General features: G+C 39.7%; 1 protein-coding gene across 1 annotated transcript in view; it reads left to right on the top strand.

The window, feature by feature from the left end:
- Positions 1-20,442, top strand: part of LOC137046778 (5-hydroxytryptamine receptor 3A-like) — a 57,426-nt gene that overhangs the window by 29,939 nt on the left and 7,045 nt on the right. Inside the window, exon 7 of the mRNA XM_067424179.1 lies at positions 5,935-6,145. Within this exon, the coding sequence (XP_067280280.1) occupies positions 5,935-6,145 (211 nt within the window). The remainder of the gene's footprint in view (positions 1-5,934; positions 6,146-20,442) is intronic.

A 20,442-nucleotide genomic window follows, 5' to 3' on the forward strand; every position in this document is an offset into this window, starting at 1 on the left:
TTTGCCGACCGGATACGGCGGAATGTTTAATCTATCAACGAGTGAAGCTTTGGTTGGTTGTAGTGCTATCCTATCGTGTGCAGAGGGAGTTTTTAAAGACAACCGTTTATCCCGCTCCTCGGATTGAGCCCTGTCAATGGTGAGTTTCCAGACCAAACATCTTGATGTGGGTCTGGCTTGTCAGGCTACTGTTCGCCAGCTTCTTTGTTTTTCAAAGTAGCAAACAACTCAACCATCATTATGTTAAGCCCACCCACCGCCTCTATACACAATGTGATTGGCCTAACCAGAGTTTGGATTTCCAGTTCACAGTCCCACAGAAAGGAATTGTTAGACGACACTCACTGCAAATTAGATTTGCTGGTGCTAGGGTGCGTCTAGATTTCTAGGCTAGACCCCATATGTGTAATCGACACAGATTTTGTGGCTCAGATAAAGTCTAGTTCTAGTTTATTTCTCAGCTCTTGGCTGATATGTGGGATTGCTATATGGCCTGCTTGTGGCCCAGATCTGGCAAACAGAAGTGAGCCAAACAAGGGCCATCATTCATCCCAGCATATGGTCCAGATCAGTTTTCCACATGTGCCAGATGAGGGCCAGATCTGGGCCGACACAATGTTGCTATGTAGGATGCCCTTAGCTTGCAGAATACAATTATCTACTGGAAATTGGTAGTTGGTATACCTGTGGAGTTTTATCAGGCTTTTGGGGAATTATTTGGATAAGATTTGAAATTAACTGGTTTTTGATTGCATCAAAACAAAGTTTTTGTTTTTTAGTCATTTGATTATTGTGAATATATGATACATAACTTGGGATAAAATAGAAGTGTTTTAATTCTCTCTCTCTCTCTCTCTCTCTCTCTCTCTCTCTCTCTCTCTCTCTCTCTCTCTCTTTCTCTCTCTGCGCGTGCGGATGTGTGGGTGTGGTTGAGCGAGTTGAGTGTGGCTGTGAGAGCGAGTGTGAGTGCGTTTTTCAAACTTTTCTATCTCTTTTCTTCACAATAAAATAGTTAATATAGTTTAGTTTTTAAAGTAAAGGTGTTTGTTCGGCGTGCCGTTTTCAGGGGTGCGGAAATATGGCGGGCGGCGTTTCAGGAGTTTTAGAGTCTCTCACGTGGCGCAATGGAGTGAAAGTTGCGTCCACGATGAGTATAGAAGAGTGTTGTTTAGCGGCAGGAGAAGTGGTAGGTTATGATTCGGTGTTGTCGGCTTCTAGAATGAATAATGCCATAGTAATGTTTATGATCTCTGTGGAAAAAGCCAATGAATTAGTGGAGCGTGGTTTAGTGATAAATGGTGCTTTTACGGTCGTACTTCCGCTTTCCATGCCGTCTAAAAGAGTGACTTTGTCAAATGTGCCACCTTTTGTAAAGGACAAGTTTTTAGTAAATATGCTGTCTCGTTATGGAAAAATGGTTTCACCAATAAAAAAGATTCCACTTGGAAATATTAATCCACTCCTGAAGCATGTTGTTTCCTTTAGGAGATATGTATAAATGGTACTGAAGAATAACGCTGAACTTGAAGTGTCATTTAATTTTCAAATGGATGATTTTGATTACTTGATTTATGCAACTACTGATAAAATGAGATGTTTTGGGTGTGGTAGGACATTTGGTGCGGACATGTCCAGATAATGGTGAAAAAGATGAAGAGTTAGACCACAGACATCTGCAACATTGGTGGAAATGGAGGGTCCTAGGGCCTCTTTGAATGATTCAACGGTTGCTGAAAAAGAGCCAGATGTAGATGTGGCTGGTGATAAGTGTGTCTGTGTCTGAAACTGTAGAGTCTAGACCTTCTGGGTGTGAAGAACCAATGGAAGACATGGCTGTAGTGGTGGAAGACAAAATGCAGAATAGTAGGACTGAATGTGATATAAAATCATCTGAAGTGGTTTCTGATGTAGCTCTCACAGAAATAGTGGATTCACAGTCTTTTAAAGTGCCCTTGAAAAGAAAGATGAAAAGTGATGGTAGCTTAAAGATGGTGAAAAAGGCAGGTATAAGTGAGTTGTCAAATGGAGAGTAAGATGAAAGTGATGAAGATTAACCTGATTGCAGTAGTGTTTATTCCCAGTCAGATTGTTGTATTCAGGGTTATGATGTTCAAAACATTAAATGGGTTTTGAGAACTACAAAAAATAAGCGGAATGTAAACACTGAAAATCACTTCCCGAATGCGCAGTTATTTGTGGAAAGATCGTGGAGTTTAAGGAGCGAGGGGTGTCCCACATAGCAACATTGTGTCGGCCCAGATCTGGCCCACATACAAGTAAATCTGTTTGTTTAATTGACACAAGATGTCAGTTTGTTTAAGGTTCTTTTGCTGCTGTGGATGTGTTTTACCAACACACTTTCACAGCAGCCAGAAACAGACAAATGTATAATAAGAGTAAAGAGCCCAACTAATGGAAACACTGATCACCGTTATGGTGACTTCAAATGAAACACATTAGAGTTAAACCCCTGTTAATTCTCAATAAGAGCTTCTGTAGTCCTCTGACAGAAATAAAGTCAGTCTGGTTAGTAATGTGTGAAGCTGGTAATGCTGTTTGTGGAGTTGTTTAATCCTCTGATGAGATCTTCAGAGATTTAATGTCTTATCTTATCTTCAGTTGATTTCATCTAAAGCTGTGGCTGAAGTCAGTTGTAGTTTTTGTGTTTCTGCTCATCTCTTTTTCTGTTCTCATCTTTCCTTCAGTTATTCTGCTTGTTAACAGGCTTATTAAGTCTGAAATGACTCCATATTTATTATACACAGATTTTGTGACTCAGATAAGGTCCAGTTCTGGTTTATTTCCTTGCTCTTGGCTGGCATGTGGCATTGTTATGGCCTGCTTGTGGCCCAGATCTGGCAAACAGGAGCCATCATTCATCACAGCATGTGGGCCAGATCCGTATTCCACGTGTGCCAGATGAGGGCCAGATATGGGCCGACACAATGTTGCTATGTGGGGTTTTTCTGATAGGGAGTTGTACCGATTGAAAAAAAATGTGAGGAAAGTTAGTATGGAAGTAGGCAGTAATGACGGTGTTTAAAATTTTGGATGCCATGGTCCCTGCTGTACTGCTTGTATGGGGCTTATTTTTGTCGTTTATATTATCAAGCATGAGTAACATCAATATTGCATCTCTAAATGTGAATGGTGCAAGGGGTAGCAAAAAAAGTGCAGAGATTTACGATTTGGTTAAACAAAAACATTTTGATGTGGTGCTAATTCAAGAGATCCATAGTGACGTACAAAATGAAGTAAATTGGGCCATGGAATGGGATGGGCTTTTCGTTTTTAGTCATAATATCTCGCTTAGCGCCGGAGTTGCTGTTCTTTTCTCTAAAAAATTCATCCCTGTTTCTCACAAAGTAGATGAGATTATAAAGGCGAGGATTTTAAAATTAGAACTGTTGTTGAGAATCAAGTGTTTGTTTTTATGTGTGTATATGCTCCTATACTGCAACTACAGATAGAATAGTTTTTTTAGACTCCTTATGCTTGGCTTTACGAAAATGTAATAGTGATGATATTTTAATTCTTGGTGGTGATTTCAATTGTACTGAAAAAAAAACATAGATAGAAATCACCTTGAACCTTACATGTTGTCACGTAAAATGCTTATACAACTTAACACACATGAACTTAGTGATTAATGGAGGAGTTTTCACTGGGATTGTAGACAATATACATGGACTCACGTTCGAGTTAAGATTGTGTCTTTGGCAAGGTTAGACAGATTATATTGTTATAGTCATCAGAGTAATGTTTTTAGAAGTTGCTGTATTTTTCCAGTTTCTTTCTCTGACCACTGAATGGTTCAATGTTCTGTTTTTTTTTTTTTTTTTTTTTTTGAGCTTTGTAAAACCAAAGAGTGCATACTGGCACTTTAATAATGCTCTTTTAAATGATAAAGATATTTTTAAAAATAAAATTTTTGGGAGGATTTTAGAGACTCAGAGTCAACTTTTAGCTCAACAGTGGTGGGATTATGAAAAAGCGCAAATCAAACAGTTAAGTCAACAGTATACAAAAAATGTTACTGCAAATATAGAAAGATCCATGACAATTTTAGAAATGGAAATCGTACAATTGCAAAAGCAGTTAGAATCTAATGGCCAATGGACTATTATGAGAGGTATTTCAGAGAAAAAGTCCAAACTGGATGATTTATTGGAGACGAAAGCAAAAGGGGCTTTGATTAGGTTTTATTAGGTTTATTAAGTTTTTTTTTTGGCCTGGAGAAAAAGAATGGTCAAAAAAGTTTTTTTCCATTCATTGCGATCTGACTCTGGGAGAATGTTGAGTGATGTTAATGGAATTCGGAAAATAATTTCTAGTTTTTATAAAGAGTTATATAAAAGTGAGCTAAAAGAAGAACAAACCCATAAGTAAATCTTTTTTTAGAAAACTACCTCAAGTTTCTATTGAGTCTAATGGTGACCTTAGTGGTGAGTTATGTTTGGAAGAGCTAGAAAAACAAGCTCCAGAGTATGGGACTTGGGAAGTCCCCTGGTATAGATGGTCTTCCGGTTGAGTTTTTTAAAGCTTTCTGGTCTGTGGTGGGGGAAGACTTGCTGGAGGTTTTAAATGATAGTTTTAAAAATAGTTGTCCTTACCCTTCTACCAAAAAAAGGAGACCTCACAGAAATGAACTGCTGGAGACCAGGGTCAGTGTTGTGTGGTGATTATAAGATACTTTCTAAAGCCCTTGCTAGACTTGCAGGGGTTTTAGAGCAGGTGATTCACTCGAACCAAACATATTGTATCCCGGAGAGGTCTATTTATGATAATATATAGTTTATCCGCGATATTTTTGAATTGACAAAAATGAAAAAGTTTGATGTTGGCCTAATCTCCTTAGATCAGGAGAAGGCTTTCGATAGGGTTGAACACCAATATCTCTTAAAAACTCTAGAGGCTTTTGGTTTTAAAGATTTTGTGGGAAAAAATAAGGTTTTATATAATGATATTGAAAGCATTCTTAAGGTTAACGGTGGCTTATGTGCTCCTTTTAAAGTGGAAAGAGTTATAAGACAGGGTTGTCCTCTGTCTGATATGTTATACTCAATTGCAATAGAACCTCTTTTATGCAAGGTTAGAGAAAACATAAAAGGTTTAAGTTTACCCTTTTCTGGTAAAACTGTATCAATATCAGCTTATGCTGATGATGTAGTGGTTTTAATAAGTGACCAAACGGACATTAATACGGTGGTAAATATTTTAAATGAATTTGAAGAAATATCTTCAGCTAAGGTTAATTGGGCCAAAAGTGAAGCGATTTTGGTCGGGCATTGGTTGCAGGGTGCACCAAAACTCCCAAATGACTTAAATTTATTTATTGTTGTAGAGTTTTTTTAAGGATTTTAATTAAACATTCTCAATGCAAGTGTTTATTTGTGGTTTTAAATATGCAAAGAGAAAGGCTTTTGTGTGTCAGTTGTTAATTTTTGTTTTGGGCCAATCAAAAATGGCAATTTTTGTGAGTAGGAAAAACAAGATTGAAAACATTTCTGGACAAGATGTTTTGATGGTGTTTTCCAATGTAATCAAGTCGAGCATAATTACAGATTTTAAATTTTTTTTTTAAAGCTATGAATGATTTGTCATTGTTTGAAATGAAATGATGTAGTGGAGAGGTATTATGTTCTGTCCATGAAGGGACATTAATTTATTTTTGCTATTTGGTTGCAGTAAAGAAGTATTTTATGGTGTCATTTATGAATAGCAGTATAAAGAGTGTTTTTTTATGTTTTTGTTTTAAATATAGAAATGATGTAATAGACTAATGTTTTGGATTTGTTTGTAATAAAATGTGTTTTCAAATTCAATTCTCTCTTTCTCTCTCTCTCTCTCTCTCTCTCTCTCTCTCTCTCTCTCTCTCTCTCTCTCTCTCTCTCTCTCTCTCTCTCTCTCTCTCTCTCTCTCTCTCTCTCTCAGATCACCATAAAAAGGAGACCTCTACTGTATGTCATCAACATTATAGTACCGGTATTTCTCTTCCTTGTTCTGGATTTGACCTCCTTCTTCATTGACACAAATGGATCAGACAAGCTGAGCTTTAAAGTGACTTTGCTCCTGTCTATTTCTGTGATGCTGCTGCTTGTTAATGACACACTGCCCTCTACTGCTGATAAAATACCTTTGATTGGTGAGTCTAACACTGACATGATTATTTAATATTAATTCATCTCAATTACGTCATCTTAAATGAAGTCACAATGAAACAATAATCAAGCTTTAAACCTAGAGTATTCTCTGAAAATTAATTATAGTTTAATATTTAAGGATTTAAAGGTGGGGTAAGTCTTATTTCAAAGCCGTTTTAGAAAAAGGACACGGGCCTAGTGGAATAACAAACTTGTAGCCAATCAGCAGGTAAGGGTCTACTATTGATGGTGCGAAGAGCGCTCGCTCTCGCTCTCGCTCTGTGCACGTCATCATTCATAACACATGAGTCAAACATGACGGACATTAGCTGGGAACTAGCCTAATATATGCTGCTTGAATATGCTCATGTGTCATGTTCGCTTGTTAGTCCAGTTGCGATCGTATTGTGGCTCACTTCAGCGATGATAAAGACCCGTTCATTTCCACACCGTATGGAGCATCTAAATCTCCTCACTGTGTGCTTCAAGCATCAGCTCACACAATGTCTCCGACAAGTAAGATACTATACTCCTAAAATATGTTTGCTTACTCTTTTCATGATCTATATAACCCTTATCCAGTCATAATTGTAATATGTCGTTAGTTGGACTGTCGGCTCGTGCTATAGAGTTGTTCATGAGAACAATTTGATCGCTATCTTGTCATAATTGTAATATTTCTTTAGCTGGACTGTCGGCTCGTGCTATAGAGTTGTTCATGAGAACAGTTTGTGATTTTGTGATCGCTATGACTCTAATCTTGTCATAATTGTAATATGTCGTTAGCTGGACTGTGTGCTAGTGTACTATCGAGTTGTTCATGAGAACGGTTTGATATCTGGCAAATTTGGTTCTTCAAGCAAACTTGCGGAATGGATTAAAATATCTGGATTAAATTATCTAAGATTACTTAGATAATTTACATGATTATGAATTATTTATGTTCACAATTTTGTAGTATTTTTAGAGCCTTTATATTTTTAATTCGATGTTGTGATTAGCTATTGAGTTAATTTTTAATTTTAACTTGATGCAGATTTGTAAAAAAAAAAAAAAAAATCATACATCCTATTAACACATTCATTTTGACAGCCCAATCAAACCTACTAATATCAAGCAACCAGTTTTCTATTATTATTCAAAAATCATTTTCTTTTTTCATGGTCATATTGAAGATCTTTTTTGAAGATTTTTCTGTTAAGTCTATTGAGTCAAGAACAAATAAGAATAATTTAAGAATTTTTGAATAAATTGCAATTCAAGTTGATAATTCTGAATATATGTTTTGGCGGTATGGCTCTGTTCAGGGAGTCCTCTGACCTTTCATGAGCACCATGAAATAGCAGAGAGTCAGAGGACAGCAGCAGCATTAGGGAACGCTCGCACAGTTTAGCCTGTGAGAGCTGAACTATTCCCCCTATGAACAGAGCAGCAATGATGACAAAGTAAAATGCCACGTTATAGACGACATGGAGGAGCTGGGGAGGTGGTGGGCAGCAAAGAGCTAGCAACAGCAGTTTAGGAGCGAACTGAATCTGTTTGAAGATGCGCGCTGTTTATATCATAGCCATTAGCAGTGATTGGAGTGTGAACAGCTGATGCACTGATGCATCTCAGCTGAGCAGATTCAGCTGATGAGACCAAATAACGTTAGCAGCGTCTTGCCTACCTAGCCTGCTAGAACTGACGGTTACGCTCAATTTCTGTCAGGTCTATTAAGTCAAGAACAAATAAGAATGATTTAGGAATTTTTTAATAAATTGCAATTCAAGTTGATTATTCTGAATGAATGTTTTGGCAGTATGGCTCTGTTCAGGGAGTCCTCTGAACTTTCATGAGCACCATGAAATAGCAGAGAGTCAGAGGACAGCAGCATTAGGGACAGCTCGCACAGTTTACGGCTGTGAGAGCTGAACTATTCCCCCTAAACAAACAATACCTGGCAACCCTCTTGAGGTAAAACAAGAGGGGGGGGGGTTGGGGCAATTAAATACTTAAATTAGTATGGTTCTAATAGATGAGTCTCCTGCATTCACGAGGACCATGAATTTAGCAGAGAGTAAGGGTACAGCAACAGCATTAGGGGATGCTCACATGATTTTGACTAAAGAGCTGAACCATTCCCCCCAAACAAACAGCAACCTCCTGTGAAAATGAGCTGCTGTTAGCACATCCATAGGCAAGTGTCACTAAAGCAGAAGCACAAGTAAGGTTAGCAGATGAGGCATACTATAGTTATAGTAGCCTACTATAGCTCTAAGACAAGCATTCCAAGACTCAAATGTGTTTGATTTTTGCGGGTTGCGCCTATAGTTTTAAAACGGGTGCCTTACCTATAGCTTAAGAACAGATAATAAGCCTATAATTTAATTGAAATGACTAGACGCTGAAGCAACGTGGATGCGATGTCATTACGTTGCCAATGGCCTGATGCTTAGAAAATGTTAAAAAGACTTAGTAAAGACAATTATATATGATGGAGAGTGAGTTGCCAGCTGTAACTCGTGATTGATGTCCTTCATGTGACGAGTGCAGATCTCATTTGAAATTGTTTTTGAGTCAGTCACATACCTTATTAGGCTAACTTCAGCGATTCCATGACGAGACATAGTGATGTTAACTCCAAATTGGGCGGCTTGTGATCAATGGGTGTGCTTACATGCACGTTCTTAGCCGACATTGAACATGGTCATCTAAACGTGCTACCGGTTTCCTTTTATCGGAGTAAGGTCATAGACGGCTTAAGCATTACCTAGTCGGGACAGGTAGTTTTCTCTTTATCCCGATTTCGCATGGCATGTAACGCATTACCCATTTCTGTCGGCTTATTGAAGTGCGCATGTGAGATACGTGACAAACGCATACTTAGAGCAGATTTAAATACACCCAGACGGAGCGAGCTAGCTTTTACATGAAATAAGTACATATCACAAGCGCAGACTTTAAGACCCAGAAAATGATAAGTTATGTTCTCACCTCAAGCAGCAGAAGAGGTTCAGTCTTTCTCGTCAAATCTTCTGTCCAATCAAAATGCTCTCTAGAATCTAAAGCCCGCCCCCTTACACTGCTGAAGCTGCAGCTGAAATTGGTTAGTTGTTAACACACTAAACACTAATTTCTACGTGGTGAAAGGCACACAGGACACTACATATGTAATAGGAAACCATTCAGTGTAAATATGCTTTCATTTGAATGAAGTCTGTTTTCACATTAGTTTCACACACCGCAGCAGCAGCGCACTCACTCCAACGGCTCTGGTCTAAAGTTAGACTACAGACACGAGCGTGGATTAAATGCGCGAGTCCGCAGACAACAAACATATCGACCATTTGAATTCTGCACAGAATGCTGCATTTCAAAGCGATATGGAGGAGATTATGATGTGTTAAAGGAAACTGGCTTTACCAAACAGGAAGGTCCGCTCTTGCGCGCTAGTCAAACTGTATATTAACGAAACGCTATTGGCTGTTTCAAAAAAGGGGAGGAGCTGCTAACAGCTGGAGCCGTTTCAAGGGAAATCACGTCAACACATTGAATAATGCGGCGCGTTTCAAGGCACTTCAGTGGACCTTTAAAGGTGCCCTAGAATGATTTGAAACAATATGTTAAATTGTTCTCTAATATCTAAATAGAGGGTATGTGGCTTATTTAAGGGCAAAAATTGTCCAGATACAGTTTTACAGGTCGATTTACAACACTATACATTGTCCCTATGATTTTGCCTTATTTGGAAGAGTCATGAATATTAATGCAGAGTTCTGCTCTGATTGGCTTTTTCACTGCACTGCTGCTCAATGACAGCTAACACATCTATACCATCCGTCATGGCAATGATTTTACAATGATAGCTTCTCAACTTTGAATCACGAACTGGGTAGCGCGTAAATATGTTGTTTGTACAGTAACGTTATAGTTTGACAGTAGAGTACTGATTTAAAAGTCGATTTATTTAGCCAAATAAAGTAATGTAGAAGCCACAATAGTCAGTGTCATGATTACTACTCATCCGCTGCAAAAAAATCATACTTCACTTCTCAAAAATGTATATTTATTTAATCAATTGACTGTTCCCTTATGAAAGGAAAATATATTTACCAATACATACTTCAAAATATATTATAATATATTGTAAATACATGGAATATTATATTGATGGTATTATACAATATATTATATATTCCTGTAATATATTGCAAAATATACAAATGATTGCCGATTTCATATATTGCAATATATTGGCGAATATAAATATTAAATCCCATATATGTGAATATATTGCCTAATGTATTACATGATATTATGCAATATATTTTTGTTTCGTAAGGGTTATGTGTGCTACTTGGAGTTTCCAATACTAGCATCTTGCGTTGAATCTAGACAACAAAGGGGATATTATCGTAATGTTATTTTACTAAGAAACTTTCAATTTAATCCGAAATGGGTTCGCCAGTCAAGAAGTGGATAAAATCACTACTTACTGCTTGCAGGAATACGGTTGAAATTGGCTCTTTCTTCAGTATCAAACGCTGAGCGAATCCTGCTTATATTGCCCCAGGTTTGAAAAACTCTGTGTGGTGAAATGGGCCGAGCAAACAAACAACTTTGAATTAAATTGTTGCAGTAGCCGACTGTAAATAAACATCAACCATGACTGTTTACATTGTTTATCTGTGTGAAGGCTATGAAAAGTCCTGCACAGCAACATGACATCTGTGATGATCTGCCGTTTTCGCTATCATCGCATGATGCTTGCTAATCTGCTAAACTCTCGACGGCTGCGCACTGCGCAGTTCCGCCTGAAAATGAACATGGGCTGACATGCAAATGTTAGGGGCGTACATATTAAGGATCTCAACGTTTGCCTCACAGTTCCTGTTATGTTGAAAATAGCCTGTTTTTCCGTGGTGATTTTGACAAACAAGATTGCAAACATGACACCAGCTTCTTCGTCTGAAGGGACTGTTCGCAGGCAGGCCCCGAGGCATGGCAAAGTGACGCAGCGTCTCGTTCCCTGTTCTCAGGGAACTACGGTTACAGTCGTAACCGGGGACGTTCCCTTTCGAAAGGGAACTCGAGTTGCGTCAGCTTGACGCTACGGGGAACGATATACCCACGCCGCCATGCCGAGGGGAGTGCATGCCTACTGGCAGTGACAACTGTCAGGACAAGCAAATTCAACTGAAATGCCTGATCCACTCCCCCTCTGGTCACATTAGGCTGTCAGTGACAGCATTCCGGTCATAGCCCGAGCCATGGCCTTGGGGCACCTTCAAAGGCCTGGTCAAAGGCCTTTAACCAACCTGTTCGACAGAAAGGGTTCCTTTAAGGGAATGTGGCTAGGGGACCCGAGGTCGCCCCAGCCAGTCACTATTCAGGAAGAACTTCACCGAATGCCACCAGGGAGGTCTGACCTGGCGTCACTATGCGGGGCGCTTCCGTCGGCCAGCCCTGTCTGTTAAAACACAGAGCCTCTGGAAACTAGACATCCAGTTACCACCTGGGGACTCATCCCCAGGGAGGCCATGATGGGCCTGCTTGTCGATGAGGCACTGCTGAAGCTGACATTGCCGGGGATATTCCTCCCAGGCGCACATTGGCCCGATGTCGCGACTCATCCTCAAGGAGGCCTGCTGAGGCCTCCTGCTCAGAGTCCACTGCCAGGACTGCCCCAAGCAGACCAAAAAATATTCACAAATATGCTACCCACTGGCCCAACATCCTCCAGGATGGGGCCAGGGGCCGCCAGAAGGTGGCGGCCACAACAAGCTCTGGAAAGCGGGGTTTTCGCAAAACTAGCCCATCCGCATACAAGCGTGGAACGCCAAACCCCGCCCCACGACCACTGGCTAAGTCGCTGTTCATTCTGCTTCACACCAACCTGCATTACTAAAAACCCCAAAATGCAGAGAAGGGGCGGGCCTTGGCCGGACGATTCTAATGTAAGAGCGAAAGAAAAAGCCCTGCAAATTTCAAACAGAGGGCCTCGGGCCATAACTACTTTCCTTCTTTGGAAACAAATGCCCCCCATCCCAAAAAACCCTAGGCCAACAGATGCGGTGGCCTGGAGAGGGCCAGCCTGCATAAGAGTATTATCCGTGGCTCGGGGGAGCGAAAAAACCTCAATAATACTGCGAGGCTAGACATAAATCTGTAGTTCGTGCGTCAGCCTGAACTCACTCTCCCATCTATGAAATTCCACGAGGGGCAACGCTAACCGCTTTACCCTGGGGTGGCTAAGAGCTTCCTGTTTGACTAGGAGAGCACACTCGCCTAAAACAACAGCACATTCCCGCAAGAATGAGCGGTTGCCTCAATTACTGCTTCATCACATAGAGAAGATGCAAAAACTGTTCGCACAGCTGTACATACAACGGCGGCTATTCTCTCCTAGCAAAGGTAGCTCTAATCATACCACATAATGGCAACTTAGAAAATCGTTCTAGCCACCGGCCAGGGGAACTACAGGGCCCTATGGTGTCCTCCACGATACCGTGATCCCCAAACCCTCGGCGGGGAGCATGAAGTCTCACTCAACATCAAGAATAAATGTTTGACTTCCGGTTCGAATATGTAGCGAGCAGACGTGTGTGAAGTGGCTCCTGAATAACTTTTTATTTTCTACCTTACTTTTTCGACACAAAGTTTGGCACCCCTTGAATTTATTACCTGTACATTAAATCTTAACTTTGCAAAACTAAATGAGACCAAAAAGACGTGACCGAGGGCAAAAAACGACTGAAATCGACGAAGATACCACAAGTAATTGCCATTATGTGGTATGATGAAGACAACATGGCTAGCGTTACCGTTACACAAGCTAACGTTACCCCAAGCTCGGAGTTACCTGCTGATCTTGCTAAGTTACACACGGTGCTTCTGTCCGATCTCGCACAGCAAACGGACTCCCTCCTGAAAAAAGTACTCGGCGAGGCTCTGGCACCAATTTCGGCATCCCTAGAGCTGGTCAAATCGTCTATTGACTCCCACGAAGAACGTATTCATGACATGGAGGAAGGGCTAAACGACCACAGTGACAGGATCGAGGCTATCGAAACAACATGCACCGCACTTCTAGCTGAGAAAGAGAGGCTGAAAAACAAAGTGGAGGATTTGGAAAATCGCTCCCGTAGGTCCAATCTGCGAGTCGTCGGTATCCCGGAGCATATGGAAGGGCCGGACACAGTCAAATTCATGACTGAATTTTTCGAGAAAGTCCTGGGTAAAGATTTCTTTCCGCACCCCCTCATTATCTCCCACGCGCACCGAGTGGAACCCAAGCCGACCGCTGACACCGGCGCTAGCTCCAAACGGCGAGGATATTTCTCGTTCTCTTCCACGCCTTCCAAAACAAACACCGCATAATAACGAGGAAACGAGAGCAACTGTTCTTCAGGGGCCATAATGTATTTTTCCACGAGGATGTCAGCGCGGAACTTGGCAAGAAACAAGCCACCTTTAAAGAAGTGAAATCCCTCCTGTACAAGAAAAATGTCAAGTTTCCCCTTTATCTATCCCACCCGGCTCCGCGTTCTCCATGACGGACAGACGCTGTTCCACGAGACTCCGGAGAAGGCCAGAGAGTTTTACGATCTTCATTGGAGAGACTAAATTACCGGTTGCTGGAATGTTGATTACCTATGAGAAGGTGAAAGTGAGCCTGGCTTTCGGCTTAGACACATTGATTTTGGGACTATTTTGTTTGCTTGACTAACATAGATGAGAAATAAGGCATATATAATTTTTAGATATACTTTTTCTTTTTCTCTCTCTTTTCTTTCTCTAGTAAACTTCAAGCCTACATGGTAATACTTGCGTTAATATGGTTTTCAGATGCAAACCAGGGATATTTTATATTTTCAATTTTATTTGTTGACTTAGTTTGGTCCCTGTTTTCGGTTTTCTCAAGGTGAGCCAAATAGATAATTGTATATAGGTAGAACACAAATCACTTACTGAGAGAGGAGCCACTCTCAGGTTAGGATAGGAGTTATAGATAATACTGGATATCTTGGAAGTTTTTCATCTAGGAATTCCTGCGATTTTCTTCGTTTGGGGAAGAAAATCTAGGTTTGGGGTGTTTTTTGTTTTGTTTTTGTTTTTGGCTCGTTGTTCTCTCCTTCTTTGTTCTCTCTCTTTTTTTCTTCTCTTTTTCTCTCTTCCCTTCCCATCCCAACTTAAGTTCAATGAGAACTGGGGAACATTTTATTTACATCACAACACTATCTTTTAATGATGCACACCGCTATGTTAAACCATATTTTTAGTTTGTTAGTATTACCGTTTTACTTTTCCCCCACACAACCCCACACAGTGTGCGGCGACATCACTTATGATCACAAATGCACTTCCATTATGTGGTTCTGGCTAATCATATACATTTTAGATGTATTCTATGATAAATAATGCAGGCAGTACACGTCCAGTAGGGGGAGCTGCTGTTAGGTTTCTGTCCTGGAATGTTAAGGGGTTAAATGGTCCTGTGAAACGTACTAGGATTTTTTCATATCTCAAACAATTGAAAACTGATGTTTTGTTTTTGCAGGAGACGCATTTACGGTTAGAAGATCACACCAGACTACGTAAAGCATGGGTTAATCATATCTTCCATTCCAAATTCAATAGTAGATCACGAGGGGTGGCAATTTTGATTAATAAACGAATTTAATTCTCACTTAATGCAAAAATTTGCAGACCCCAATGGTCGATATGTCATCGTCTCGGGCCTCCTATTTCAAACACCAGTTCTTTTGGTAAATGTGTATGCCCCTAACTGGGACGATAGTGAATTTGCCAACAAGCTTCTGTCGTCTCTCCCTAATTTAGATACACATAGATTGATCCTTGCAGGAGATCTTAATTGCACAATTGACCCAGTGCTTGATAAATCTAGCCCTAAATCTACCTCACCATCTGCAATGTCAAGAGTCTTCTCAGACTTTATGAGACGTATTGGCTGCCTAGACCCATGGCGGTTTCAAAATCCAACCTCCAAACAATTCTCTTTCTTTTCTCATGTACACCATTCTTTCTCAAGAATAGACTATTTTTTTATAGATAGCTCTTTCATCCCAGCAGTGAAATCGGTTGAATATTTGGCCATCATCATTTCAGATCATGCACCACTCATCTTAGACCTTTCTTTCACTTTGAAAGTTAGAGAACAATCCTTCTGGAGACTTAATTCCCTTCTGCTTTCGAATGCGAAATTTTGCGAACATGTGTCTACTAATATAGATACCTTTCTGGAAGTAAACAAGAAGGAAGGTATATCATATTCCCTACTTTGGGAAACCTTAAAAGCGTACTTGAGAGGACAAATTATCTCCTATGTAGCACATGTCAATAGGGAACGCCGCAAACAAATAGAAGACCTGACGGATTTAGTTTTTAAGTTAGACTGCAAATATTCTGAAAGCCCCTCCCCAGAATTATATAAAGAACGGACTGTCTTACAGTCTAAGCTTAATCTTATATCTACCAACCAGGCTGAATACTTATTATTGCGGACCCGGAGCACTTACTATGAGTAAGGTGAAAAAGCTAGTTGATTGCTGGCTCACCAGCTGAAACGTCAGGCTGCTTCATGGGTCATATCCCAAGTGAGAGATCAGGATCAAAACATAGTCACCAACCCAAAGGAAATTAATAATACTTTTGCTACATTTTACTCCACACTTTACATGTCTGAATTCCCATCAGATGTTACGAATATGAATAGTTTCTTAGATAATTTAGAATTACCTACTATTGAGCCTAGAGAAAGGGGAGAGTTAGACCGGCCTCTCACACAGTTAGAGATCATGGCAGCCATGGGAGACATACGAACTGGGAAATCTCCAGGGCCTGACAGGTATCCCCCTGAATTTTTAAAGAAATTTAAAGATAAACTTGCACCTATTATGCTAGAAGTATTTAACGAATCATTGGGAAACGGTTACTTGCCCCCAACCCTCACACAAGCCAAGATTACACTACTCCTCAAAAAGGACAAGGACCCTGCCAACTGTGGCTCGTATCGCCCTATTTCCCTCCTAAATGTTGATATCAAAATTTTAGCCAAGGTGATGGCACACCGTTTAGAATCCGTTCTCCCTAAAGTAATCTCTGAAGACCAGACTGGCTTTTTAAAGGGTCGTCACTCTTTTTCAAATATTCGCCGGCTTGCTAACGTGATCTACTCCCCCGGTCCCTCTTCAACTGCAGAAGCTGTAATTTCTCTGGACGCGGAGAAGGCCTTTGACCGGGTGGAGTGGAAATACTTGTTCTCCGTATTGGAAAGGTTTGGGTTCGGTGACACATTTCTGGCATGGATTCGTCTGCTCTATTCGTCCCCACAGGCATGTATTCAAACTAATCAATCCCATTCCAAATTTTTTCCCTTGTCACGTGGGATACGTCAAGGATGTCCTTTATCCCCTCTCCTATTTGCAGTGGCAATTGAGCCTCTTTCACTTGCACTGAAGTCGTTGTTTGTGTTACGGGGGGTCAGGCGTGGAACTGAGAAACATCGCGTCTCTCTGTATGCAGACGATCTCCTGATATATATAAGCAATCTAGAAACCAACATCCCCGTAATTGTATTACTATCGAACAATTTTGGTTCTTTTTCTGGCTACAAACTTAATTATCAGAAAAGTGAATGCTTCCCCATTAATGATTCGGCAATGCAAATTAAACAAGAAGCAGTCCCCTTCCACTTAACACACTCTGGGTTTAGATATCTCGGAATAAACATTACGCATTCCTTTACCTCTCTTCTGGGGGCTAATTTTACACCTCTAGTTAACCAAATGAAAGCTGACTTTTAAAGGTGGAGCAATCTGCCTCTGACTATTGCAGGGAGGGTACAATCGGTGAAGATGAACGTACTCCCAAAGTATCTGTATTTGTTTCAATGTCTACCGTTATTCCTGACAAAATCATTTTTCCATTCAGTTAATTCATCCATTACCTCCTTCATCTGGAAGAATAAAGTTCCAAGAGTGAAGAAAGGCCTACTTCAGAGGGGTCGTGATGTGGGGGGACTAGCTCTCCCAAGTTTTATTGGGCAGCTAACCTGCAGAAAATTTTATTCCGGCTCCATATGCCAGACACCGAATGGTGTACGCTTGAGGCGCATTCCTGCCACTCATCATCCCTCCCTGCTTTGGTATACTCCTCCCTGCCCACAAAGTGGTCCAGGTTTACCTCTAATCCCATAGTACTGTCCAGCCTTAAAATCTGGGCCCAGTTTCGAAATCATTACAAATTCACCTCTCCCTCCCCCTAGGCCCTATTTGTAAGAATCATTTATTTCTAGCCTCCTCTCTTGACTTAACATTCACTCAGTGGGACAGGAAGCAGATTTCCTGTTTTAAAAGCTTGTACGGTAAAGAAGGGTTTGATAGTTTTGAAAATATATGCCAGAAATATGATCTTTCACGCAGTAACTTTTTTAGATACCTCCAAATACGCCATTGTGTTAAAGCACTTTTCCCATCTTTCCCGGCCCTCCCTATTGAGGCAGCATGGGAGGAAATGACCCTCCTCTGTCCGAAAAAAGGACTGATATCACGGTTATATTCTCAACGAATGTCTCTTGAAAATCATGACCTTTCAAAAATTAAGAACAGTTGGGAAGACGAGTTGATGGTTGAGTTGTCAGACAGACACTGGGAGGATGCACTACAAAGGATTAACTCATCTTCATCCTGTGCACGCTTGGGGCTTATTCAGTTTAAAGTAGTGCATAGGGCTCATTTCAGTAGAGCCAGGTTAGCAGATATATATCCAGGAATGGACGGGAGTTGTAAAAGATGCTCCCTTTCTCCAGCTGATTTAACACATACTTTCTGGTTGTGCCCCCGTCTAAATCAATACTGCCGTGCAAAGGCAAAAGGCTGTAACTTCGTTTTTGGTCGAAAATGAGTTATTGACATTTTTGGGACATTCAAGACCTCCTTTATCATGTGGATAAATATCGTTAGTCAATTATGTTGTGTTTTCGAGAAAATTATGGATTGTCTTAACAGTAACTTCCAAAAGCCCAGGAGAAACCAAGGCAGAACACCGTAACAGCAGTTACCGCTCTTTGCCTTTGTTTTAGAACGCTCAAACTGAGTTACGGTACTCTGCCTTTGTTTAGCCATGCGTCTAAATTAAGTTACGGTACCGACATGCAGTTATGGTGTCCCGCCTTTGTTTTACTGTCTATTAAAGTTTGCCGCGTTTAAGTTACAGTGTAGCCTGTGTACTGTCATACATGTTTTCATAATGCAGAATATTCTCTCAGCGCCCTGTCAGGCAGTCTGGGGCTGCCCACTGCACGAGTGTGTGTAGGCTACTCGAATGCAGTGACAGCGTGCGATCACGCATACAATCAGTAGTAACAGTTCGCAATTATATCCATATATCCTACCTTTTCTTGTAAACCCGATAAAATCCATGGCAATGAACGTCATCGGTGATGTTTAATCCACAAGCATTCTGAGAATTATTCCTAATTGTCGTTCACATCAATCTAAAAGTTGTCCTTTTAGGCTAGGCGATTTTCATTCAAAGATGTAAAAGTATAAGCTACACTGTAAAAAATTATATGTTCAATAAGTTATGACAACATATGTTTTTACATTGTTTTATCAAAATAAGTTAAGCAATGTTAAACTTGTTTTTATTAGTTATACAAGATGTAACTCATTTTTTAAAGTCAGTTTAACATCGTTTAAGTTGAAATAACTTAAACATCCAAGTCGATTGTACTGCAAAAGTTCAAAATTTGCCTTTTTTTTACAGTGTATGTAGCCTATTGTATCTTTTTTTTTACTAGATAAACACATTAAAAACATATTGCAATAAATAATTACTCTGTTTAGCCTATGAATGGGCAATCCGATCCAGTCAGCGCTGTCATTAGAGCATGATAGCCAAACTTAACCCTTGATTGACCAGCGGCACTATTTGCTATTTATCTTATTCCAATCCCATGCATTTTTACAAGATTTTTTATTTGTTCTATTTTTTATATCTTTGCATTATATATGCAAATGTTTACTCATTAGAAATAATCTTATCTTGTTCATATAATTCAGTGTCACCTATCAACCTGTAAGTTTTGCTGCACACCAATGAAGATACTCTTTACTAGAGGTATTGTGTCCTTAATAATAAGAAGATGGCTATAATTAATTGTAAATCATCCAAAATAAATGCCATGATCATTAGATTTTATAAAGGTGTTACTATATTGATTTTGCAAATGGTGATCAGCAACCAAATATTGATAATATGGAAGTTACTGCCTTTTGCCTTGGCATGACTCCACATTTTTTGCAGACAATACAAAGGCAGAGTGCCATAACTTCAAAATAGGGGTCAAAAGTCAAGTTTGAGTAAAAAAAAAAAAGTGTATGTAGATAATTGTCATTACTAAAACATCTAAATGCCAGACTTCCAGTGTCCTACCTATAACTAATTTGGCTGGACAACAACAAATCTTTAAAGTCATTTTTCTCAGTTCCACACTCCAGTGAGTTAAGGTTTTTTGCCTTTGTAGGGCAGAATACTGGTCATCTGTTTTTCAAACTTTGTCTGAAGTCATACACATTCAGATTAAGCCCTGTCCCCTGATTGCAATATTTGGTATCTCAAATGAGAGCTAACCCGAGACCAATCAGACATCGTCGCTTTTACATCACTTCTTGCTCGTCGTAGAATCCTATTATTTTGGACATCCGCTACCCCACCAGCAGCGGCCTAATGGTTAAGGGATGTTTTGTCTTTTCTTAAACTAGAAAAGGTTAAATTTACGTTGAAAGGGTCAGTCCAGAAATTTTACTTAAAATGGCAGCCCTTTGTGACATATTTTGAGAATCTTAAAGTACTGCCTGAAGTATGAGACTTTTTATTCTATATTCTATTTTTTTTCGTCCTTTTTTCCTTCTTTTTCCCCCCTCTCTTTTCTTTCTTTTCTTCTTCATTATTATTATTATTATTATTATTATTATTATTATTATTATTATTACTATTATTATTATCATTAGTATTATTTTTATGGGTTTAATCAAATCAGTGATCAACTACCTTCATGAGGTGGGAACTGAGTAGCATGTTTAACAATTGTGAAAATGTACATTTAGAGCCTGACCAACCAACTGCTTTTTAGTCAACTCTTTTGTAGAAATTTTGTATAGAACTCTTTTGTAAGGGGTAGAAGAGAAAAGAAAGAGAAAAGTTGTTATCCTAGAATGTGGTTAAATATAATTTATATATATTTTTATTTAATTAACACATTTTTTATTTTATTATTTATTTTTGTGTTTGT

Source organism: Pseudorasbora parva, chromosome 2, assembly GCF_024679245.1.
Source record: "Pseudorasbora parva isolate DD20220531a chromosome 2, ASM2467924v1, whole genome shotgun sequence".
Taxonomy (NCBI): domain Eukaryota; kingdom Metazoa; phylum Chordata; class Actinopteri; order Cypriniformes; family Gobionidae; genus Pseudorasbora; species Pseudorasbora parva.